Genomic DNA, 22,076 nt, shown 5'->3' on the forward strand with positions numbered 1-22,076 from the left:
GAAGTGGAATAAATCATAGGCGGCAATCTTCTTTTACATTCATTTGCATTGTCTTTTTATTTCAACGTAAGTTAACAAGTGGCATCATATTTTAAGCAATTCTTCATTAACATCTACTTAATAAAATTAAGAAAATCTTTCTACGTATAAAAGACCGCAGTATCCATAACATGTTTTCTTTCATCTCGTGTAATTCTTCTGGAATCTTTCTTGGAACTTCCTCACTGACTTATAAAGATCTATTTTCAGTGCTTCTGGTCCCAAAAAACATGTCTTTGTATCCTCATAATTAATTATCTTCATGTCTTTCAAGATCAGTTTGAAGCTTATAGATTACGTTCAATGGAAATGGAAATCCACCAAGAATCATGGCAGGGATTATGATTAGGGAAAAATGTGATTACAGAGAAGAGAGAGTGGGTTTTCAGCAGGCACAATTTCAGGCGCAGGACAAACTTCCTCTATAGCGTAAAAGTGTGGCAAGGAAGGAACTCAGGGAATGTTTGAGCAAATGTTCGGTGGGTTTCGACAATGAGACAAAGGGAAAAATTCATAGCGATGAAGCATTAAAGTTTGTCCTCAAGAATGTTGGTAATATTTTTTATGAGAATCCTCGCGACTATTTAATTACATAATTTGTGCGCTCAACTCAAAGTCTATCTAAACATTTAGAGAATGCGTGTCTTGATGGGGTTGAATGTGTTGGGATATGGTTTCACAGAGAGACGGAGGTTAATTTTTATTCTTGTCAATACTTTAGCCCAGAATTTTAACAGCATGATAAATGCATTTCACTTTATCGATTCGATGTGTCCTTTAAGCTTTTTTTTCTTTTTGCTTTTTATGTTTTAGCTAGAAAAGATCAATTTATTCTTCCCACAATTGATAAATGATATGAAAGTTGAAGGGCTGAATATTTTCTGTTGTATGTTTCTACAATGTTTTTTTTTATCAAGAAGTGCCTTTGTAATTGTCCCCAATTCTCTCTGCACTCTCCTCATCTTGGCGGTGATGTCTGTGAAAAGACCTTTCCTCCTAATATCTGTCTTTAAGTCTCTATATTACAAATGACTATCCTATTCCATAGACCGCTCTCGGGTCGCGCTCAATCTTTGGCTATAGACTGCAATTAACACGCACAGCGGCTGTTCTCAGAGCTCTTGCCGCCCAGCATGAAGGAGTTGCTGAGTCCATTGGCGGACCCGGAGTCCTGTTTCTTATCCTCCTGGTCAAAGTTCTCACCCTAGAAGGCGCAAGAGAGAATTATTGTCACTTGAAGTGGATTTTTCTGACTAAAAACTTACTCGACGATCTCTTTGGTCGCGAATTCTCCTGGCCAAGCATATGAAGGACTCCTCAATATTGACATTCTGTTTGCAGGACACCTCGAAGAATGGTATATCGAAGTTCTCAGCAATCTATGAAAGAAGTATAACAAAGCCGACGGTCAAGGGACAACCAGGAAGTTACAATTATCGATTAGTGTGTTCACAAAGGACTGTTGTAAAATTATTCAGTTCCGTGTGTCGCCTTCGTGTCTCGCCAGGAGGTGTACACCTTCTACTCCTTCGCGAGACACAGTGGAAGGAGCCGCGAGTTACCTTTTCACCACGCGCCTTCTCCACCATGCGTTGTGCGGGTGGGCATTCACATTTGTTCCCCGCAAGGACAGTCACCACATCTGGAGAGGCGTTCTGTGTGCGGAAAAATAGACACATAATTGAGAAGGTGAGGCCAGTTTGGCGCCAGGAGTGTGTGGTGACTCACCTCGTGGATGTTCCTCAGCCAGTACGCCAGATTGTTGAAGGACTCCAAGTTGGTCACGTCGTACATGAGCAGAATCCCCATGGCACCGCGGTAGTAGGCCGTCGTGAGGGTGCGAAATCTCTCCTGGCCCGCCGTGTCCCAGATCTGCAGCTTCACCGGTACGCCGTCAAGATTGATGAGTTTCTGCTTGAAGTCTATGCCTACAATGAACCCAACATGAGCACATGAACTATCAGCGACACACCAAAAGATCCCCAGAAGCCAGGAGCAGATTTGCACTCTGTCTGGCAGTGCAATTTCACCTGCACAGACACATGAGTCATAAAATTTTATACTCTCTCTTCTCAACTCTGTGACATTTTATTATTTGTCTCATGGATTCAGTGCTGAAAATACTCCTTTCCTCGTGCTTGCAATTTGCACGGCAGCACGTTTACCTGTCCGGAAAACAGATATAAGAGCTCATATTTAATACCTTAACCAAATGGAATTTCCTCGCCGTGCAAACATTTGTGCAGGGCTGCAGATACTTTTCTCTTTTTTTTCTCACAGAAAAGTGGAAAAAGTAGCAAACTTTCCGACAATGTGGAAGGATAAAAATATTTTATTAATCCTGAGCTTATGAAGTATATGTTCAGTGACTACTTTTAGTCACAAAAATTGCAAAAGTTCGTATTTGCATAGTTAGATATTATATACATTTTTCAGAAAGAAGAGAAATACTGTGAGAAAAAGCATTTCAGGATGAAACTTTAAGGAAACGATTCAAAACAAATTAAAGGCGCAGAGCTTATTTATAGCTCCTGTTCAGTCCTAAATTCGATTACTTAATTAATTAATCCATGTATCTTTTATGTTTAATCGATGCCAATAATGTTTAGACTCATTTCACTTGCAATTCTAATCACTCTGATCTAGCTAAATCAAGCGAACAACTGCAGGGAAGATTCGTTTTGAATGTACTCCGCAATATCACCCAATAAATGTATTGAAGCTGTGGAATCCAATGGAGATGCGATAAGGTTCTCCTGGGAGTGGCTCAATCACATTCCAAATGGAGATTAACTCAAAATTACGAGTCGCACAGGCCAGTATGCTTACCAATTGTGGAGATGTAGGTTTCGTAATATCTCTCATCACAATATCTGTGAACGATGCAAGTTTTGCCGACATTGGAGTCTCCGAGGACGAGAATTTTGTAGGTCGTGGCAAAGTCCAGAGCCATTCTTGCGCTGATTCCTCGCCTTTTTCTCTATTTCAGACTGATTTTATCGCTTTATGGGCGTCTTTCACACGCCTGAGAAGCTCTAGTCGCCGCTGTTTGTCCTCTGATGCCACCAAAATATACACTAAAACCCGCACATATTCATCACTCAAGGGTATTCTGGCGACCAGTCTCCGCTTTTCTCCGCTCTGCAAACCACTTTATATGGGTCACTCAACTGAATCCGACCTGACTTGGTGACAAAGAACACATACGCTGTGCTTGGATGATGGAACAGAGACGGAGTTGCACAAAGAACTGAGAGGAGGAACTGCCAGAAAATCTCCCTTTTGGTGGTGATTCAACAACAGAAAAATCGATATTGCCAGAGTGATGGACGCAAGCGTAGAAAGCCACCTGTAGCGAGCAATTGACCCGACACACTGTTCGCCGACGTGCCATACACCTTATTTGCTCTCTGTCTACCTGGACAGCCAAGGACACTCTGGGCTTGAACAACTGTCCCTGGAATATCCGATTACTGCTGGCCTTCCGTGAGATGAATGGAATTCTTTCGAATTTTCCACTAAATGGAAATCTCCGCAGCTATTTTCCATCTTTTCCATCTATTCTTCTAACGATTGCTTTGGTTTATAATCTCTATTACTAATTATTCTACTATCTTTGCCTGGACAACTCCTGTCCTGAGTTCAACCTCAACTTCCTCCGCCAATTTCAGCATCTGCAAGGGAAAATCTCAATAGGTATAATTGCCATTACTTCCTTCACGACAGTACAATACCTCTTGTATCTTACTCGAATCGCTGCATTCTCTATTTTTCCTAAATTCCTCATTTATTTTCATCCTGGCAGCGTTCAGAGCGGAGGTGTCATTGCGGAAAACCGTGTGACTCGCTCGATGGAGTTTCTTGAATACCTGCAGTACCTGAAAGTTACATGACCCATGTGGAAAGATATCGTCAATATTTTCTCACAGACTCACTGCGGATCTAGTGGATGACATCGTGTTTTTCCTCAATTTTCAAGACTATATTTACATTTTGCGCACACCGGCCATGACGTTCGTGACAATTCTACTTTATGTGGTGCACACAACGCGGCGCTGTGGCGAATGAAGAGGAAAATCAACTCGCATACCAGTGCGTTGAACTGCCTCTGATTGTCACAATGGAACAACGATTGCTGGATGGGGTGCGGAATTGATTGTGTAAAATGCAAAAATTGTCGTGAAAAAGCTGTTCAAAGTGTTACTTTCAGTGTGCCAACCTCACAATAAGTATCATAGGACCACGTATTCAGTGGCATTCTTGTGCTGTGTGAGTGCGAAAGTGGAGAAGATGCAGCTGCAAAAAATTACTTTCCAAGAGAAAACGCTCATATAAATGTAAACAAATAAGCCAATTTGATTTGAGTTGCTGATGCTGCAAATAAGAGACTCTGGGTGAAATTGATTTTCAGCAAAGTGCAAAATTCTTTTGCTTTCGATCCGGTAAATGCATCTTCGCGAGGAAATAATGGAGGAAGATGAGACGGACATTCGTGAGCAGATTTTCCACAACACAGTTCGCGAGCACACGGTGAGTTGATTGGCAAAACATTTCCCATCATCCATGCTGCAACGGAGCTGAGAGAGACTCGCTCCTTGTACCGTTCTGCTGATAATCACGGAGCGAAACATGATGGGAAGTCGCATTTACATTGCTGGCGCCGCGAGATCCAACCAGCGATCGCGACGTCACTCCCAGCTGAGGAATTTCACCAATTCCAATAGTCCACGTCGCTCTTTCGGCCGTCTAGTCGCCTTATCGCGCTCTCCTGCACTTTTATCACATCACCCGACTGAGGGGGATCAAGTGGATGTCTCCCCCAATTGCCAGGCAACGCGGCTATCATGAGTACCGCTGAGCCCCAAAAGGCGCCTCCACTTGACAGGCCTTTTCAGGCAATTGACACAGTTTTCTCCTTCTCTCTTTCCTCTTGAGTTCCAGAAGTTGTTTTCATTTCTCATTATAGCAGTATTTGACCTTTTCCGATTAATTAATTCACAAGATAATTAATCAAGATTGGGCCACGCTTGGCACCTTAATAAATTGCCTTTCTATGTTTGTGGAAAATTCTTCTGATATCGATTTTACACACCAACTCAACGCTAAGGTGAATCTCCTCCAAAGAGAATCCATGCAAGTTCCGTTACTTCAGTGCGACCATGATAAAATATAGTCACCGAACTTGAATTTACAAATGCCAAAAATCCACCATAAAACTATCAAATGAAGCAAAAAAAAGTACGAGATTTGTGAAGGCCAATTTTTCCGTTTCTATCTGAGCACTGAAAATGAGAGCAAAAACCGCGCCTTATCAGCACATAAGCTGAGAAAATAGCATGAAAATAGCATTATAAGGTCAGTGTTTTCGTGAAATCTCAAGAGCTTTTGAGATCAAGAGTTTGTTGCTCGTGAAGCTGGCAAAAAATGATGAGAAACACGCATTCAAAAAAAACTCGTTCCTCTTTTCTGTGTATTCACCAAATAGTAAAATTCCGTGTTCGGCGGAAGTTACCACACCTTTGCACACGTTTAGAGACGATAAATGGCTAAAGATTGATGATCAATTGACATTGATATGATCGAATTTATTTATTTGTGTTTTGCTGCAATGGCGCGACAATAGTGAATAATAAAAATCCAGTCGAATAGGTTTTTCTACATCGCTGGACATCTAAATGCGACGCAGTGAATCAGAAAGACTGCATGCTTCAGCAGCATCGAGATTATTGCTTCATAAAATCGAGTGCGATCCAGTATAAGTGGAAAAACTCACTCTTCGCCTCTCCCTTGCAGATATTTCTCCTGCTCTTCATGCTGCTCTTTCTCGGCTCATATGCACTTATTGGGCGCTTTAGGAGACGCGACCGGGAGGACTTGTTCTCCACAGATGACGACGAATTGACGGTGTATCGAATAAGGTAAGAGATCATCTCTCTCTGCTGCACTTTTGCCGCAAATGAAAGTTTTTGGCGTGGCTTCGAAAGTAAAGAAATGTCTTAACACCTTCACTGGCAATATTTGAAATTGATTGTGTATCTTTTTATCCAATTGATGGCCCTCTGCTTTATAGACATTTTTACGCTCTTTAACGCCAATGCCTCTTTCCTCTCTTCTTTCCAGTCTGTGGATGTGCACTTTCGCTCTGGCGATCGCCATCGGAGCCGCTCTGCTCCTGCCATTGTCAATTGCGAGCAACGAAGTGCTGATACTGTATCCCAACAGTTACTACGTGAAGTGGCTCAACAGTTCACTGATTCAGGGCCTGTGGAACCACGTGTTCCTCTTCTCAAATCTCTCCCTGTTCGTGCTGCTGCCATTCTCATATCTGTTCGCCGAATCGGCGGGCTTTGTGGGTCATCGCAAAGGCATAATTTCACGTGCCTATGAGACGTTCACCGTTTTCTCGCTGCTGGCGTTTGTAGTGCTTGGCCTCACCTACGTCATTTCGGCGCTAATCGATCCAGAAAAGAGTAGTCTACAGACTCTTCTCAGTGAGTATATCGTCTTTCTCAGCTCATTCACACTCTCAGAAAGTAGTTTTGTGTGACGCCGCGTGCGTAAACATGTGTCGATTATTAAATTTGTATACTAGAACATACAAATATTGACTGTTCTTCCACACATGCTCGATTGAAGGCGGAAGAATCTTAAACATTCACTGTTTGAATAGCTATCAAATAGAGATTTTTTGCTACTGTCTCGCACCATTAGGCCTCAAGAGATTCCCAGTTATTCCTTGATTTAGATTTGTCTCAATTAAATATTTGATGTAAATTTATTGTACACAATGTTGCGTTTGCAGTAAATATTTATTGTAACTGACCGTATTTTCTTTGATTCGTTCCAGATTTAGGAAGCTATCATCTGCCATTTCTGTATTCTTGTGTGTCATTCTTGGGCGTACTTCTGCTCCTCGGTAAGATTTTCTTTACTTTTCAATTTGCTCGTACTCTTGAAGGTCCTTCACGACATCCTCGATAAACTGGAGATCCTTGGGATTGTTCTTCTTCGCCTCAGAGATGCTCTTCTCATAATTCCTTTGTTCGCCGAGATGATAATAGCTCTTGGCGCGATACAGCCATGATCGTAAATTCTTCTCATCCAATTTGTTGATGACAAAGTCACAATCAATAATTGCACGCTTGTAGAGAGCGACTCTGGGGAAGAAGAAGGGAATTTGATTGTTTTCAATGAAATTACATGGGAGGAATTACAGTGGAGTAATCAGCATTAGAAATTAAAATGATGAACTATAAATAGGGTGGGACATCGTGAGATGTGTTTGGCATTGAAACAAAAGTGAATTGTTATTCAGTAAGCGCGTGGACGCGCGGAGAGTGCCTCAAAATCTAATTATACAATTCCGCATGGCTTACCTCATGTAGCATAGAGCACGATTGTTGTAGAGTATCGGACTGTCTCTGACCTGGTCAATTGCCTTTGAGTACATGCTGATGGCTTTCTCGTATTCCTCTTTGCGGAACGCGACATTGCCGAGTTTTCGCAGATTCTGGGCGATTGATTCGCGCTCTTTGCGCTCGGCATAGCGTCGAGCAGCGTCCTTTTCCATTGACGCCATGAAAGCGTGCTTGTCCTGGGCAATTGCTGATGTTTCCTCCTGAGCAGAAATTTCATTCCCTTTAAATTGCAGCAAATTTCTGTGTGTCATTTACTTACATTTATCGTGTTATTTATAACAGTTCGATCCTCCTTGACCTTAACAATAAAATTGTCAATGTTGACACTGTCGAGGTGCTTCTTATCGTTTCCCAGAAAGCTGTGAAAGTTTTTATTTTTTGCTGAAGAAAACCTTGAACTCCTTAGAAATGTTAGAAAATCTTACCCATTATTAATTGATGCGTTGACTTGTTGATTTTTATGATCGTCACTAGACATGAATTTAAGGACATTCATCACTTCATCGACTTTTGACTCAAATGCAGAAAATTCATCATCTTCCTTGGCTTTTGCCATTTTTTGGGGCTCGATGAAACGTTGTCTTTTTGCTGATTCACTTTTGAAACTGTCTTCTGAAATTGTGCTTTCGTGAGCACAAGAAACTTGGAATATTGATTAAACCGCAAGACGATGGGGTGAATTTTAGCGTGTCAGTGGGAAGAGGGATGTTTGGTGTGATATCCTAGAAACAGGAGAAAAAATTCCTTGCAAGTTGCTATGGATGGTAAACGAAAAGGTGCCCTCGTTTCTTCACTAGAAAGGAAGCAGAGCGGTATTGTTGCAAAAAACCGATTTATTCATACTGTCTTTGCACTTTTTGCAGTGTGCACTCCGCTTGGCTTTGTGCGTCTCTTCGGTGTCGTTGGCCAAGTGCTGGTGAAGCCCCACTTGCTGAGGGACGTGAATGAGGAGTATCATGCCTTCAACCTCGAGGAGGCGAGTGTTCGTCGCAAACTGGCGAACAATCATGCGGATTCGCTGCCCTATGAGCCGCTGAGGGTGCACGAGAGCGCCGATGGACTGTATCAGAGGCGGATGAACGGAAGTAGTCACACTGGCGAGCATCAGCTGAATGAAAGACTGAGAGAATTAGAGTCTGACCGACGAGAGCTGGACAAGCTGCGTTCCTCGTCGGCATTTCAGAGGAACTTTGTCTATCCCATCGCCATGATTTTGCTCCTCTTTCTCACTGGCATCACGATGCTTCTGGTGGTGCAGAATACATTGGAATTGCTGATTGGCATCAAGGCGCTGCCGCTCAGCACGCGACAATTTACTCTTGGCATTTCGTCACTGTCCAAACTTGGGCCGTTGGGCGCCGCTCTGGAGATTTGCATCATCTTCTACTTGGGCGCCACGTCCTCCGTGGGCTTCTACACTATGCCTTTCATGCGCCACGTTCGGCCGCGCCGGAGGAAGACCTCCTTGTCGCAACTCATAGTCAACAGTGCAATAGTTCTCATCTTGAGCTCGGCGCTGCCGCTTCTCTCACGGATCTTGGGTGAGTCATGATATCAATTAGCACGCATTTAAATTACTAGGTCAACTATCCTGTCATTTTATCTAAATACTCTTCTCTGACATGAATAATTAATGATGATGAGCTTAAATTTGGAATTAGACAATTAAATGTTGCATAGATTTAGTGTATGAATTACTTTTTATTACAATGTTATAATGTCAGTGACATTTATTTGACATTAGACGTTTTATTGAAGGTTTAAATGCTTGGCCTTAGACACTTTCACGCTGAGAAGAAAGTATTTCTTTCTATTCCTAAATGTGCAAAAATATGTTTTTTTAGCACCAAATTAAATATATCAGAGACAAAAAAAAGTTTTTAGTGCAACTTTTATTGCAAAAGGCTGAATTTGGCAAAGGAGTGCCATAGCATTTTCGCCTACCACCCACTTTCTATATGTTTGCTATCTTATACACAATGCTTTTCGCTTTGCGATAGAGTTGATTTGCACATAGATTAGGGACAACTACTAAAAATACCACTTCATGCTTATCTTCTAATACTGGGAAACGACATTGATAGATATACTGTAATGCTTAATCACTCTGTAGATAAGTTTTCCCACGCGTCGAAGTTAGACCTTCTCGATTTTGAGCCACATTCCACCCGAGGGCGCAAGAACGGCGGAAGATGGCGAGTATTTCATGGGAATGGGAGTCCTCGATGTCGGTGTGATGCGGTATTTGCTGAGAAGTGTCGCCAATCCGACGCGCGTCTGCATCATGCCGAATCGCATGCCGACGCAATTCCTTGGACCGTCGCCGAAAGGCAGCCAAGCGAAGGGATGGCGATTCTTGATGTTCTCATCGGTGAAGCGATCCGGATCGAATTTGGCTGGATTGGGATAGATGTCGGGATCATTGTGAATGCCAATGACGGGAATACTGAAGAAAGTTCCCTTCTTGAAGACCCAATCGCGATCAGGAATTTGGTAGTCCATGGTTAAGTTTCTGATCAAATTCGGAACGATTGGATGCATTCTCAGGGTTTCTGCAAAAAAATGCAAAATAATGTAGAAGGATTGAATTTGAAGTATTTTAATCACAAGATTTACCCTTAATAATTTGATCGATGAATTTCATCTCCATGCAAGCTTCATAAGTGTATTCTCCGTTGTATTTCTCGAGGATTCTATTCACTTCATCTCTGGCGCGATCCTGAGTTTTTTGATCTTTTGACAATTCATACAGGGCGAATGTCATTGTGGATGAAGATGTTTCAAAGCCAGCAATGAAGAAAAGGAAAGTCTGTGCTGTCAATTCTTCAAATGTAATCATGCCCAGATCAACATCTTCACCCTCGAGTTTTCCGGTGTTCTTAATTTGAATGAGGAGTGACAAGAAGTCGTTTCTCTTGACATTATTCTTCTCTCTGTACTCAATTGTGTCCCTGAGAACATTCGTGAAGAATTCCGAAACATCTGGTTTTGTGATTTTCATGCGAAGTCCTCTGGCAATGTTTGGAAACATAGAAGAGAAGAGAAGTCGCAAGAATTCAAAGCCTTTCATATCGAAGACTTTCTTTCCCATTTCACGGAATTGTGTGTTGGGATCTTTCAAGCTGTTGCATTCAAGTCCAAAGGCGCAGCTTCCAATGACGTCTGTCGTGAATCTTCCCAGGATGTCTCTCAGCTCAATTTCTTCGCTCTTCTCGGCGTGCTTTCCCAGATACTCTTGGAATTCGTGCGCCACGGCAATGATTGTGCTGTGCATCATCTTCATCTTGCCAGATGTGAAGGTTGGACTGAGTTTATTTCTCATGTGTCGCCACTTTTGGCCAGAGATGGCGAAGAGATGTGCAGACAGAGGATCATCTCTCTCGTTCACGTAAACTCCGCGATCGTGGAAGTAATTGAAGTCCTTCACGAGAACGTGCTTCAGGAAGTCCAAGTCCACAGGCATGACGACGGGATTTGTGAAGAAGAATACACCACCAATTACATCTTTCCCCTTCAGTTTCACATAAGAATCACGAACAAATTCACCAGAGTGAATTGTTTTGCCGACTCCCCAGAGATTTCCGAAGGGAAATCTGGGCTTCACAAATGGAATTCCCTTTTCCTCGAAGAATCTGTACTGCTTCTTCACCCACAAGTAGCCAACTACCACGAAAGTGATTAAACTTAGAATTACAAGTGTGCAATCCATTGTTGTTGGGTGCTAAAGGGCACTAAAAGCCACCGAAAGATGCAGAATTTACTTCACTTCCACTCCTATTGATCAACTGACGTAATATCGACAGTGCGGGATCATATAAATACAAAATTTAAGTTTACGCACACCTCCGCGTTCATGTGTTCATGCTATTGCGACGCGCTTTGCCAAAATTCAATGGGACAAGCGTGACTGTGGATAAGTTAAAAAGCATAATATGACCTTCAATACAAGCATGATTTTGGTGTGAACGAATACAGCAGCGAAGATAAAAAGAAAACCTTAGTATGATTGACGAGCGCTGCGTAGGAATGATTTCGCTGGATTTCATCAGCAGGTGAAGAATGTGTGTGTGAAAGCCGGCAAAGAGATTGTTGAGTGACTCATGTCACGGGATTCTGTGAGATGTTATTAACCAAATTGTATTGCTTCTACAGAAGTTCAGTAGAATACTATTGACTAAACAATTTCATTTAACCATTTATCTAGGAATTGCCTCAACTCTGATCAATTTGAGCATTTTCTTTGTGACATATTTCATTGAAGAGAGCAAACAATGAGTTTGCAGATTTTAATCACGTCTACTTCATCTTTGCAGGGATCTCTAATTTTGACCTCTTGGGAGATTTTGGCGAGATTGAGTGGCTGGGCAATTTCCAAATTGTCTTCTTCTACAATTTGATCTTTGGCACGGCCACAACTTTGTGCATCGTCAACAAATTCACAGCGACTGTGAGGCGTGAACTGTGTGCACGGTTAGTGGAAAACTATCTGCTCATTATCAATTATTTGTGTGTTTGTCATTGATGAAAAAAGTGAGATTTTGCTCGAGTCACACTGCACAAAAACCTACACTTTTGCATAGTCTAGCTTCTAGAGATCTTTGTTTCTTTAGTTTCTCTTTATGTCTTTCTGATTGTACAATTAAACAAAAAATGGAGAGAGAGAGAGAAAATTGCTGTCTAAGCAATGTGAATTTATATACGCACTGATGTGAAATTATACTTAAGAATGATGTATTAATTTATTATGTGAATAAGAGATTGCATTCTGATTTTTGTGACATTCACGTTTTTATTTGCTTCCTCCACTGGCTTTTTTCCTGTGCATTTCACTAATGATTTGACTAATGGTTGTTCATTTTTCGCTTTTTCTCCTCTCTTTCTTTCTCTTCTTGTAGACTAAAGTCCCTTTTTGGGCTCTAGGGCGCGCATCCTGAGCTGGTGAGGTGGAGATTAACTCAAGCTGGTCACAATCAGTTATTCCCGGGCACAATCTATCACGCGCGAGATCCTCTCGTGAGCCACACACCAAAGATTTTAGTAGACATTTAACATATAAGACGGTAACGATAGGATTAGAAAAAGGTTTATTCCCTCGCATATTATGTACATGTGTCTCTTGGGATTTGATGAATACACCTTAATTTTGCCACAAGCGCCGCCTTTAGAAGATGTTCCGGCAGATGGGGCATGTGGATTTGTTACTGGTGCTGAACCACTTGTACAGACATGGGCCGTGGAACTTCTTGCGACACGTCTTGCACGTGAGCTTCGGCAGTTGGCACGTGTCCTGGTGGATGACGCTGTAGCACACGTAGCACTCCTCCACACCTTCGAACTTCTTGTCCAGGTTACGCTTCCACAGCGACAGGCCGTCGTTTATCGTGCCGTTTTGGTGCGTGAGGAAGATGGTCAGCTGCATCACGACCACGCGCGATTGCAACCGCCCACCGATCTGCTTGTTTCCGTCCACTTTCACGGCGCCCAGCGGATAGTTGGCCGGCAGTGTGACGGTGAGTTCCAGGCGGGCATCGTCGATGGCATAAGTGGCGATGACCTCACGCGTGCTCGAGTGCACGCTAATCAGCATATTCTCCTGTCGACGCGCCTCCGTGAGCGCTCGCAATTCCTCTTGGCACAGCATGGGTGACACGTAAGACGTGGTAATCTTGTCCACAAGCAATTTCTGCCGCGGAGCCAAATCTTGCCACCACTTGCGCGCCAGCACGGAAAGGTAGCGCAGAGTCTGCACGTAGATATGACACGCCAGCCGACCCACGCACACTTGAGGATCTGCAAGAGAAAGCGGTTTGCATTAATAGATAATATGAATAGCAATCGGGGAAACAATATCAATATATTCAGAAAAAATGTCTTCGACAAAATTATCAAGTGTGGAGAGTGAAGTGACGAGAGGAATTCAGATACGAGAGCAGCGGAGTATCAGTGATGTGCAGCCCTTGTATGCGCCCATGAACATTGAATCAGTCCAAGTGACGAAGAGGATCAAAGTGCAAAAAAGAGCTCCCGAACCGCCGCCAGCGCCAGAATGCAACCATTTCACAGGAATTGGACTTCTGGCGGCCAGAGAGAATCTCTCATCGTGCGAACGGTTGGCATCATTGGCACAGCCCAAGAAGAGAGTTCCTCCGCCTCCGATTCCTCCAAACACCCCAATAATCCGTGTGAAGCGAACAATTCCGCCGTGTTCCGTGAGGATCGGCGACTTGGCTCAGCCATCAGCCAGAAAAGTCCTGCATACGTGGCACAATCATCAGGATCACCTTTCGGTAGACAAGAAGAGGAATTTCCAGCGATTGCTCACCGAGAGGAGCACAACAACAACACTGGAAAGAGCTGAAAGAATCCTCCGAGAGCACAAGGATTACGAAAGATGTCTGGCATTCAAGAGAGAGTTGGAACATCGAAGAGCTTTCCTCTCACAACGACGGGAGTCTAAAAGAGTGACTGAAATGATTCTGAATGATACCATGGACGATGTTGTTCTTGTCTCTTCAGTCTCTCAGCAAATCGAGAGCAATGTTGACCTCATGAAGGTAGATCCCAAAATAGCTTATGGCGTTGCGAAAGAACTGGTGAAATTTTTCCATGAAAATCACAAGCAATAAAAGCACTTTGTGTTATCACTTACTTGCAATTTGTCTCATCTCCATCGTGTTGAACATTGTCTCGCCAAGAGGCACCTTTGAGTCCCAATTCTTCAGCACTTCCAGCGGCATCAGGCGGAAAAGTGTGGGGAAGATCACGTACTCAAACTTGCACTCTGCAATCCATTGGGCATAAATCGAGCGCAGTTCTGACGGCGCTCGGCGACAGATGTTGACCGCAAAATCCCAGAGCAGAAGATAGGAAATGGCCTTCTCTCGTGGAAACACCGGCAAATCGCTCAGCTCGCTCACTTTGAACGTGAACTCTCTCATGTACTCAGCGATCGCCTCGTTGTGCTGCTCAATGTGTCGCCGGAAGAAGACTTGGAGAAAGTGCCAGGAATTGTCACCCTTGTGATGCTCCTGGTCGCTGCGCCGATTCAGCACTTCCACATCATTGGCAATGAGACTTGGCGTGAGTTTCTGCAGAAGCGCAGACGCGGCAAAACGCACAGCGTGATTCTCGTGTGTTAAGCAGGTAAGACAGAAGTCCGTGAAGTCATCCTGAGATATCTTCCCGTCCACTTTCTTCGCCACAGTCACATATTTGGTGTTGAGCTCCTCGACACACGGACTCACGATGTCCAAGAGGTAGTTTTTCCACTCGCAGTCACCTTTAACGGAAAAATGATAGAAGAAAATACATTATCATTACACTTTGTTTGTCAAATTGGACAATGGCTTTCCTATTGACCTATTCAAGGGATTTCAAAATAAATCTTTTCACTAATTCCAGGTCTTAAAAGCTCAAAGTACATTTTCAATTCAATTCATTACTTCCGCAGAAGCGTTCTAATATCAAAATAAGCCACTCTACGTGCGGTATTTCCCAGACTTGTTGATATCATGATGGAGCAACATGATATGCATTTCCAATTACCTCTACATAAAAATCTAAATACATATTGCAGAAGTAAATTGATAAGAATTTCACAAATTCCTCTCAAAGAGATATCAAAACGCACTCATACAATCATTAGATGCGCGGAGCTTTGTATTTCGGTTTGGAAGACGTAATAAACTTTGATAGGAATAACTCGATAGTTTCTTGCTCTCGATTCCCTCTGAGCTCCCGCACAAGGGCTTCGACTTGGTCTATTTTGCATTCTGTGCTCTAGTAGCACAAATCCCAGTTTAGTATCACCAGAAAAATTCAAGTACCTCAGTGCAAACACACGATTAAATTCATTCGACTCATTCCTGCTCACTTACTGATATAAATAAGGAGAGAAACTCATGGAAAGCCATCAGTTCTTCACTGGCAATCAAGTGAATATTGAAGTAAAATGTTCTTCAGCAAGTCAATCTGTTTCGTGGCACTAATTGCCATCGTCAGAGCATCGTTTCTGCCTTCATTCACGGACCAGAGAATTGTTGGCGGACAACAGGCGGAGGAAGGATCGGCACCCTATCAAGTCTCCCTTCAAAGTCGCTTCGGTCACAACTGTGGAGGAGCAATCATCGACAAGAACTGGGTGATAACTGCTGCTCACTGCATTCAGGGCCAAGATCCCAGCGCACTGACTGTTGTTGCTGGAACCAATGATTGGAAGAACGGCGGAGATAAGTACCAACCACAGAAATTCTTCGTTCACAGTCGGTAAGAAGACAGAGATGATAATCCTCAAGACAGTGTTTCAAACTGTCATTTCTTCCTCCCCTTTAACAGGTACAATAAGCCAAGCTTTGCCAACGATGTCGGCCTGATCAAGCTCCAATCTCCAATCACCTTCACGGACAAGGTGAAAGCCATTGAATACGACTTCCGCCCAGTTCCCGATGGTGCTGTGGTGAGACTGACTGGATGGGGCCGTTTGTCTGCTGGTGGACCGATTCCCGACCTCCTGCAGACCATCGACCTCAACTACGTGAACTACGAAGACTGCAGAGCGGTGTACGGGCCCCAAGGATCTGTGGACATTGGTCACTTGTGCACATTCAATGTCAAGGGACAAGGTGCCTGCAACGGAGACAGTGGCAGTCCTCTGGTGTACAAGGATCGCCTCGTGGCCCTCACGAACTGGGGCGTTCCTTGCGCCACTGGTCTGCCCGACGCTCACTGCAGAGTCTCCTACTATCACGACTGGATTCGCACGACGCTCAACAGCAACAAATAGACAGACTAAGAACTACTTCTCAAGTGGGATTATCACGGAAATATTGCGAATATATCACATGATGACTAAATAAAGCATAGATTAGTGGCACAGCAACGAAGGATTTCAAACTAAAACCCCCTTTGAGGTAATACTCACCTTTTTTATCCTGCACAATGACCATGAAAACTCTGAGCAGAACAAGATGGACATCTTTGGCGAACACTTCTTCCCACTCTTCCACAATTCTCGTGAGATATTCCGTGGAGCTCTTCGTCCTCTGCATCACCACGAACTTCTCCATTGCCACAAATAATTTATAGACACATGCAATGAAAATTGCCACTTTCGACTGTCCATAGTTCATCACACTCTTCGACACACTCAACACCCAGGAGCTCAGGGCGATGCGCACAAAATCCCAGTGCGAGTCCTCGAATTCACTGGCGAAGTTCGTGATGAGTTGCTCCAGGAAGTTGGCCAGTTCGGCGATGAGAATCACACTGGCGCTTTCACTTTCCTGAATGTCCACATTATAGAGTGACTGAAGGTCCTTCGTCTTGATCCTTGCGGCCACATTTGAGAGTATCTTCAGGCAATTTCCCATAATCTTGCGATCTTCCATATCGTTAAAACTTCCACTGAAGTTGTTGCTGATCAAACAGCGATTAGCCGTCGTCGAAATGAGCAGATTGCTGAAGTTCTCAAAAAGATTCGGCACCACCGGCAGACACTTTACCGGAATTGTGGGTGTCAAAGCTTGCAGAATGTTTATGTACGCAATTATCGCCTCTGCATCTGAACTAGCACTGACCGTGTCTTCGTACAGCAAAACTGCGCCATTCTCACCGCGATACTGCTCACAATTTCCCAGCACCGGCAGACAATTGGCCCAAATTCCACCCTGTTGATTGGCATGACCGAAGAGCTTGTCCCTGAGTGTTGTCCTCAAGTCTTCTGGGATATTCTTGAAAAATAACTCAATTGTGGCGGCCAATTGATGGATTTTCGCCTCAATTTCCTCCCCAAGATTTCCACCATGCAGCAATAATGTCTCTCCACAAGTTAGCGCGAAGACTGCATCGAGAATTTGACTGTGTACCTCATCAGGAGTACTCTTCAGCAGGATCATCTCGAAGTCACAGTAATCCTCAGTAAATTCCTCCTCTTCCCCTTCAGCATTCTCATCCTTTTCCCGTTTTACATTGCAGCACAGCTTGAAGACCACTGTCATCTTGAACAGAGAGACTTGCAGAAACTCCGCAATTGCACTATTATAAGACACTTCTCGGAATTTTTCGCCACTTCCAATCTCTGGTGTGGTCAATTTCCGATTCAACGCCTCAATGTACAGGGTGAGGTGCTCAGCAAAAGCTTGATTCCTCTTATATTCACCCACTTTCATATTCAGCATTGAGTCTATTGCTTTCTCCACAAACTCTGTCTTCTCCTGTTCCGCGGAGATGCTCTCAGCTGAACAGAGGATGAGCTTAGAAGTCACCTCTGCCAGATTTTCCATACAATCCGCAGGAATTTGCGACAGCTTTTCCTCAATAATTTCCGAACAGGCCGCCAAGAGAGTGTCACTCAGTGTCAAGTCTCCGCTGGAGAGAGAATCCTGCCAGGAGGTCATGATTTCCCACACACACTCGTCCGTTTGTGTCACAATTGTGCTTTGATTGACGCTGAAGCGGAAGAGGTTGAGAAACATCTTGCTCTGAATGTCGCCTTTGCATCTGTCGGCACAAATGACAGGCATCGCCTGAGCCAGGAAACTTCCACAAGTGTCTATGATCTCCTTATTCTCCGTCCTCGTTAGCGCCGTGGAAATTATATCAATGATCTCCGCACACGTTTCATTGTCAATGAGAATCTCACCGGATTCTGTTTGGAAGAAGCACTTATGCAGAATATTGAAGCTCTCCTGCGAACAACCCTGCACCGCATGATTTGCCTGCTCCACCAAGTGCTTCTTCACCTTCTCCTGCGACAGAATCTCAGTGATTCTCGCCTCCATGCAGAGCGGATAGCTGAGGATGCGTGTAATGATCCAATTGCACACATTCTTGTGCGGACTCTCAACAAGCTTCTTCAGAATTTCCCGCTTCTGCTCCTCCTGGAAAAGATCATACAGCTTCAAGATCATGTCCACCACGAACTCCTGCCTCAATTTTCCATCCGCCAACATTGTTTCGAAGCCACTGAGCAGCTTGGTGAGATCACCATCTTCCGCCAACTCTCTGTACAGCTTCTCACCGCCAAACTCATTAAAGAGATGGTGGAGTTTTGGAATGAAAGTGGGAATTCTCAAGTCAATCGTGTGCCTTAAGTACATCTGACAAATCTTCAGCACCACATCATCGAGGTGCTCCTTGTAAACCGGCGCAGAGGATGAACACTCAGTGCTGGAAGCGGTGGAAGGCATCTCTTCGCCTTCCCTTAGGAATTTTACTGTATTGCTCTTGCCACTTCGATTGGCTCTTGAATACTTGAGACAGTGACAGAAGTCAATGTGACCCTCAGTCTTACTATCCAAGTCCTTCCCCATCGTCTCAATGCTCTTCTCAATTACCGAGAATATCGTGCTCCAGAATCTCTCCTCCAACGCCTTGTATTCTTCATTCTTGGCAGAATTCTGGCTCCAATTTGTCAGCAGAGTTGGTATTTTGGTGAAGATGCACATGTGACACTTCAGTCCGTCCGCTAGAGACCAAGAAATTGTGCCCAAAATGTGTTCGTCCAAGAGCTTTTCTCCAAATTTGCGGAATGTTTCCTGCGTGGATTGTTCCTTCAGCAGTTGAAAGATGACATACTGCAAACATTCGAAGTAACACGTGACTATTGCCGTGATTTCAGACTTGCTGAGAGATCCGTGTCGATTCCTCAGTCCCAGCGAGAGATTCTCGAAGAAATTGCCGTAGAATTTCAGCAGCTTCTCCTCCTCGTTCAGTATATCGCCATTGATCTTAGATATGAAGGGCAACATTTGCGGATAAGTCACCGAAGAGCCACTCTTCAACACCTTCCACAGCTTCGGCAGCAACATCTTCTCCCAGTTCACGTGTTGGCTCCATGCGGTAATGTTCACTTGCACCAACAGAATGGCTGTCCAGAGATGAGGCAGGACGATGGGATCACTCTCGTCTAGGTTCTGAAACACCGCATTCACCAGCTGCGCCGTGTGCTTCTCTAGCAGCTCGAAGAGGTTTTGCACAATCGCCGAGAGCGCTTCGAACCACGCTGATCGCACATTCGGCGATTGGTGCTTGTGGAAGCTCCAGAACTTCTGGTTCTCAATAAGGAGGAGGTTCTTGTTGGCCGCTTCGGCGAGGCTGTCCTTGGACACGGTGCGCAAGTACATCGCATAGGCTTGCAGACAGCACGCCACTGTGCGCTGGTACTTCGCCTCGCACTCGTCCGGAGTGTAAGACTTGGAATTGCTGAGCGTGGTGGCGGTGTGCACGGTGAGGATCTTCGTGACGTAATCCAGGATTTCGCCCTGGCAGAAACCGAAGACCTCCTTCAGCTTGTGTGGCGGAAAGGCGCGCTGAAAGGACGTTGTGGCGATGCTGGCTGCTGGCGCGTAAGAGTCGTACTGGCTGGCGATCCACACCGGCGCCATCTGCTTCAGGTACGGTGCTATCAGCTTGCCCACCTTGCCCGCGAGCGCCCCGTGGGCCTGCTGAGCGCCCTCGCGCACGCGATGCTCCACATCTGTGGCTAGATTCACGTACAGCCGCGGCCAGAAGGGCAGAATTGTCTTCAGCAGGTCTACGTCCGACACCGTGACGATGTCTGAGAACTCCTGCAGTGCCTTGGACTTGGTAATGGGATCCTTCTTGGACATCTTCCGCAGAATCAGCTGAAAGTTGGCGTCCACGTTGGCATCGATCTCCTCACTGATAGGCTCACTGGTCAAGAGGCCCGATACCACGGGCTGGAAACCGCAGTTCTCCACGGCGCCGAATCCCACGAAGGCAGGCATGGAGGCGCCAAGGAGCTCAGCACTCCGACCGCTGCTGGACGGCTGGAAGTGACGCGATAATGCATCCGTCAAAGAGAATCACCTACAGAATTTCACAACATTTGTAAGACAACACTTACTCTGGCGTTGTTCTTTGTTCTCTGTGCCACTTTCGTTTTGCCACCCATTCTGCGCACTTTTCACGATCAAATCCACCTGATTGTGAGGAGAAAAACTCCAAAAATAGCACTGAAATCAGAGAAAATTCGCAGGTGATCTGTCAAAAGATGTTCAGAAGTCTGATGGCGACTGCCAATAAAAATACAATACGGAGTGTGTCCCGACTAAAGTGTCCCAAAAAGGAGCGGGGAAATGCGCCACATGCCCTCTCGTGGAAATAACAGTAAACGCATTTCCCCTCACTTGCGAAGCTGGAGTCTTGAGAAAACCAAAACATTGTGAGCTTGTGCTTCCCTAAGAATGCAGAATCCGATGATTATGGACATCTTCAGCAAGTTTCAGCACAGCCTCAACACCGAACAAGAGCTCAGAGAGGTATTTTTCAATAATTCCCTCTTATTTCACAATGTTCACAATAAACATCTTGATGCCTCCGATTTTTCCATTTTCCCAGGAAATCCGTCTGACTATCCGTGAAATTGATCAGTCAGCCAAAGAAGCAGTGATTGCTCTTCAAGTGATCCACACAAGCATTGCAGATGGTGAGTAAAGTGGTTGGGAAAGAGATTTTTCTCCCGGCTTAGCATAACCTCACTTCAGTTTCACAGGGATGCCTGAAGGCACGAGAGCGGTTCCAGGAGTGCCAGAAGGGATACAGGAAGCTGGCTGAGATCGTTCCCGCCGGGCAGTATTACCGCTACTGCGATCACTGGCACTTCCTAACACAGAAGCTGGTTTCCCTTGTGGCGCTCACGGTGTACTTGGAGGCGGGCTTTCTCGTCTCTCGCGACACCGTGGGCGAAGTTTTGGGCCTGGAAGTGAATCAGGCGAATGGATTTCACATCGAACTTGAAGATTATCTTGTCGGTGTGCTGCAAATGGTTACCGAACTGGCCAGATTTGCTGTGAATTCCGTCACACTGGGCGATTACCAGAGACCTTTAATGATCTCTCGCTTCGTGGCGGATTTAAATGCCGGTTTCCGGATGCTGAACTTGAAGAACGACAGCCTGAGGAAGAGATTCGACGCTCTGAAGTACGACGTGAAGAAGATCGAGGAGATTGTCTACGACGTGAGCATTCGAGGCTTAGCCAAGGCGAATCCTGCTCCAGTGACGACTTCAGAGGACAAGCAGGAGAACGCAGAGAAGACGGAGTGATTTCTTGCTGTGTTGTAAACTAAAGTTCGCCATTATTCTTAACATTTTTGTATTACCTTTTGAAATACATAAGCGAGCAACTTTCCTTCACCAATTTGAAGGTGCTGAAACTTATCGACTGTTATCAATTTTCTTCGTAAAACACTCTGCAAGAGTTACACATTTATAATAATGATAGTAACTTATGCTTTACACATGGCTGCCTTCTAACACCAATTCAAAATTGTCCAAAACTGAAGCTTCTGAAATTTGCAACAATAATTTGGCACGAAGATATTATTGATTTCATCACCAACATCTTGTCGATTCTGCATGAGACGACAACACGTCAGGAAATTCATGTCGAGGAAATGATGAATATCCCTTCACACTGCTCGACAATTTCAATAATCCGAAATTAAGATTTAAGATATATAAGTAATCTGAACTGTACTGATAATTCTGATAAAAAGCAAGAATAGAGTAAAAACCAAAATATAAACGCACTTGAATTTTTGCTCTTTAACTTTTTTCAAGATTAATTAAATAAAATTTCATTACTTTAATTAAAGTAA

The 22,076-nt window shown here is 44.3% G+C and overlaps 7 protein-coding genes across 7 annotated transcripts; 2 read left to right on the forward strand and 5 right to left on the reverse strand.

Annotated features, from left to right (window-relative positions):
- Positions 1–33: 33 nt before the first annotated feature.
- LOC132260593 (ras-related protein Rab-8A) lies at positions 34–3,462 on the reverse strand. The gene is made up of 5 exons (XM_059758816.1): positions 2,869–3,462; positions 1,768–1,967; positions 1,602–1,694; positions 1,305–1,418; positions 34–1,243 (listed from the first exon to the last, which is right to left on the reverse strand). Exons 1-5 carry the CDS (start codon positions 2,990–2,992, stop codon positions 1,130–1,132), a joined length of 645 nt encoding a protein of 214 aa, XP_059614799.1. The 5' UTR covers positions 2,993–3,462; the 3' UTR covers positions 34–1,129.
- A 116-nt stretch (positions 3,463–3,578) lies between these two features.
- On the reverse strand, positions 3,579–4,096 carry LOC132260594 (complex III assembly factor LYRM7). Its single transcript, XM_059758817.1, has 3 exons — positions 3,975–4,096; positions 3,774–3,917; positions 3,579–3,713 (listed from the first exon to the last, which is right to left on the reverse strand). Exons 1-3 carry the CDS (start codon positions 3,993–3,995, stop codon positions 3,642–3,644), a joined length of 237 nt encoding a protein of 78 aa, XP_059614800.1. The 5' UTR covers positions 3,996–4,096; the 3' UTR covers positions 3,579–3,641.
- An 89-nt stretch (positions 4,097–4,185) lies between these two features.
- On the forward strand, positions 4,186–16,335 carry LOC132259109 (uncharacterized). The gene is made up of 12 exons (XM_059756654.1): positions 4,186–4,569; positions 5,833–5,957; positions 6,160–6,530; positions 6,887–6,955; positions 8,321–8,998; positions 11,771–11,971; positions 12,611–13,100; positions 13,348–14,011; positions 14,366–14,537; positions 14,662–14,713; positions 15,405–15,722; positions 15,792–16,335. The coding sequence occupies exons 1-12, from the start codon at positions 4,486–4,488 to the stop codon at positions 16,237–16,239; spliced, it is 3,672 nt and encodes a 1,223-aa protein (XP_059612637.1). The 5' UTR covers positions 4,186–4,485; the 3' UTR covers positions 16,240–16,335.
- Positions 6,952–8,187, reverse strand: LOC132260592 (tetratricopeptide repeat protein 12). The gene is made up of 4 exons (XM_059758815.1): positions 7,883–8,187; positions 7,717–7,816; positions 7,416–7,657; positions 6,952–7,196 (listed from the first exon to the last, which is right to left on the reverse strand). The coding sequence occupies exons 1-4, from the start codon at positions 8,011–8,013 to the stop codon at positions 6,968–6,970; spliced, it is 702 nt and encodes a 233-aa protein (XP_059614798.1). The 5' UTR covers positions 8,014–8,187; the 3' UTR covers positions 6,952–6,967.
- Positions 9,006–11,764, reverse strand: LOC132260590 (probable cytochrome P450 6a14). Its single transcript, XM_059758812.1, has 2 exons — positions 10,074–11,764; positions 9,006–10,009 (listed from the first exon to the last, which is right to left on the reverse strand). Exons 1-2 carry the CDS (start codon positions 11,164–11,166, stop codon positions 9,594–9,596), a joined length of 1,509 nt encoding a protein of 502 aa, XP_059614795.1. The 5' UTR covers positions 11,167–11,764; the 3' UTR covers positions 9,006–9,593.
- On the reverse strand, positions 16,259–20,370 carry LOC132259110 (E3 ubiquitin-protein ligase listerin). Its single transcript, XM_059756655.1, has 2 exons — positions 20,323–20,370; positions 16,259–20,245 (listed from the first exon to the last, which is right to left on the reverse strand). Exons 1-2 carry the CDS (start codon positions 20,368–20,370, stop codon positions 16,259–16,261), a joined length of 4,035 nt encoding a protein of 1,344 aa, XP_059612638.1.
- Positions 20,371–20,569: 199 nt separating this feature from the next.
- On the forward strand, positions 20,570–21,992 carry LOC132260591 (translin). Its single transcript, XM_059758813.1, has 3 exons — positions 20,570–20,737; positions 20,817–20,904; positions 20,963–21,992. Exons 1-3 carry the CDS (start codon positions 20,663–20,665, stop codon positions 21,520–21,522), a joined length of 723 nt encoding a protein of 240 aa, XP_059614796.1. The 5' UTR covers positions 20,570–20,662; the 3' UTR covers positions 21,523–21,992.
- The last annotated feature ends 84 nt before the right edge of the window (positions 21,993–22,076 follow it).

This window comes from Phlebotomus argentipes, unplaced genomic scaffold (genome assembly GCF_947086385.1).
Source record: "Phlebotomus argentipes unplaced genomic scaffold, Phlebotomus argentipes genome assembly scaffold_18, whole genome shotgun sequence".
Classification (NCBI taxonomy): Eukaryota; Metazoa; Arthropoda; class Insecta; order Diptera; family Psychodidae; genus Phlebotomus; species Phlebotomus argentipes.

Excerpts from the sequence above, each read along its gene's own strand:
- LOC132260593 (XM_059758816.1), bottom strand. The coding sequence starts at position 2,992 with ATGGCTCTGGACTTTGCCACGACCTACAAAATTCTCGTCCTCGGAGAC. Across the intron at positions 1,695-1,767 it reads GGCTGAGGAACATCCACGAG|AACGCCTCTCCAGATGTGGT; the intron begins GTGAGTCACCAC and ends TTCCGCACACAG. Across the intron at positions 1,419-1,601 it reads AGAAGGCGCGTGGTGAAAAG|ATTGCTGAGAACTTCGATAT; the intron begins GTAACTCGCGGC and ends CTTCTTTCATAG.
- LOC132260594 (XM_059758817.1), bottom strand. The coding sequence starts at position 3,995 with ATGTCATCCACTAGATCCGCA. Across the intron at positions 3,918-3,974 it reads TGTCATCCACTAGATCCGCA|GTACTGCAGGTATTCAAGAA; the intron begins GTGAGTCTGTGA and ends TGTAACTTTCAG. Across the intron at positions 3,714-3,773 it reads ATTCGAGTAAGATACAAGAG|ATGCTGAAATTGGCGGAGGA; the intron begins GTATTGTACTGT and ends TTTCCCTTGCAG.
- LOC132259109 (XM_059756654.1), top strand. The coding sequence starts at position 4,486 with ATGCATCTTCGCGAGGAAATAATGGAGGAAGATGAGACGGACATTCGT. Across the intron at positions 6,956-8,320 it reads GGGCGTACTTCTGCTCCTCG|TGTGCACTCCGCTTGGCTTT; the intron begins GTAAGATTTTCT and ends CACTTTTTGCAG. Across the intron at positions 14,538-14,661 it reads CATTGGCAATGAGACTTGGC|TCACATATTTGGTGTTGAGC; the intron begins GTGAGTTTCTGC and ends TCTTCGCCACAG.
- LOC132260592 (XM_059758815.1), bottom strand. The coding sequence starts at position 8,013 with ATGGCAAAAGCCAAGGAAGATGATGAATTTTCTGCATTTGAGTCAAAA. Across the intron at positions 7,817-7,882 it reads AACGCATCAATTAATAATGG|CTTTCTGGGAAACGATAAGA; the intron begins GTAAGATTTTCT and ends AAACTTTCACAG. Across the intron at positions 7,197-7,415 it reads CGTGCTCTATGCTACATGAG|AGTCGCTCTCTACAAGCGTG; the intron begins GTAAGCCATGCG and ends CTTCTTCCCCAG.
- LOC132260590 (XM_059758812.1), bottom strand. The coding sequence starts at position 11,166 with ATGGATTGCACACTTGTAATTCTAAGTTTAATCACTTTCGTGGTAGTT. Across the intron at positions 10,010-10,073 it reads CATCGATCAAATTATTAAGG|AAACCCTGAGAATGCATCCA; the intron begins GTAAATCTTGTG and ends ATTTTTTTGCAG.
- LOC132259110 (XM_059756655.1), bottom strand. The coding sequence starts at position 20,370 with ATGGGTGGCAAAACGAAAGTGGCACAGAGAACAAAGAACAACGCCAGA. Across the intron at positions 20,246-20,322 it reads GAACAAAGAACAACGCCAGA|CCGTCCAGCAGCGGTCGGAG; the intron begins GTAAGTGTTGTC and ends CGTCACTTCCAG.
- LOC132260591 (XM_059758813.1), top strand. The coding sequence starts at position 20,663 with ATGCAGAATCCGATGATTATGGACATCTTCAGCAAGTTTCAGCACAGC. Across the intron at positions 20,738-20,816 it reads CCGAACAAGAGCTCAGAGAG|GAAATCCGTCTGACTATCCG; the intron begins GTATTTTTCAAT and ends CCATTTTCCCAG. Across the intron at positions 20,905-20,962 it reads CCACACAAGCATTGCAGATG|TTTCACAGGGATGCCTGAAG; the intron begins GTGAGTAAAGTG and ends ACCTCACTTCAG.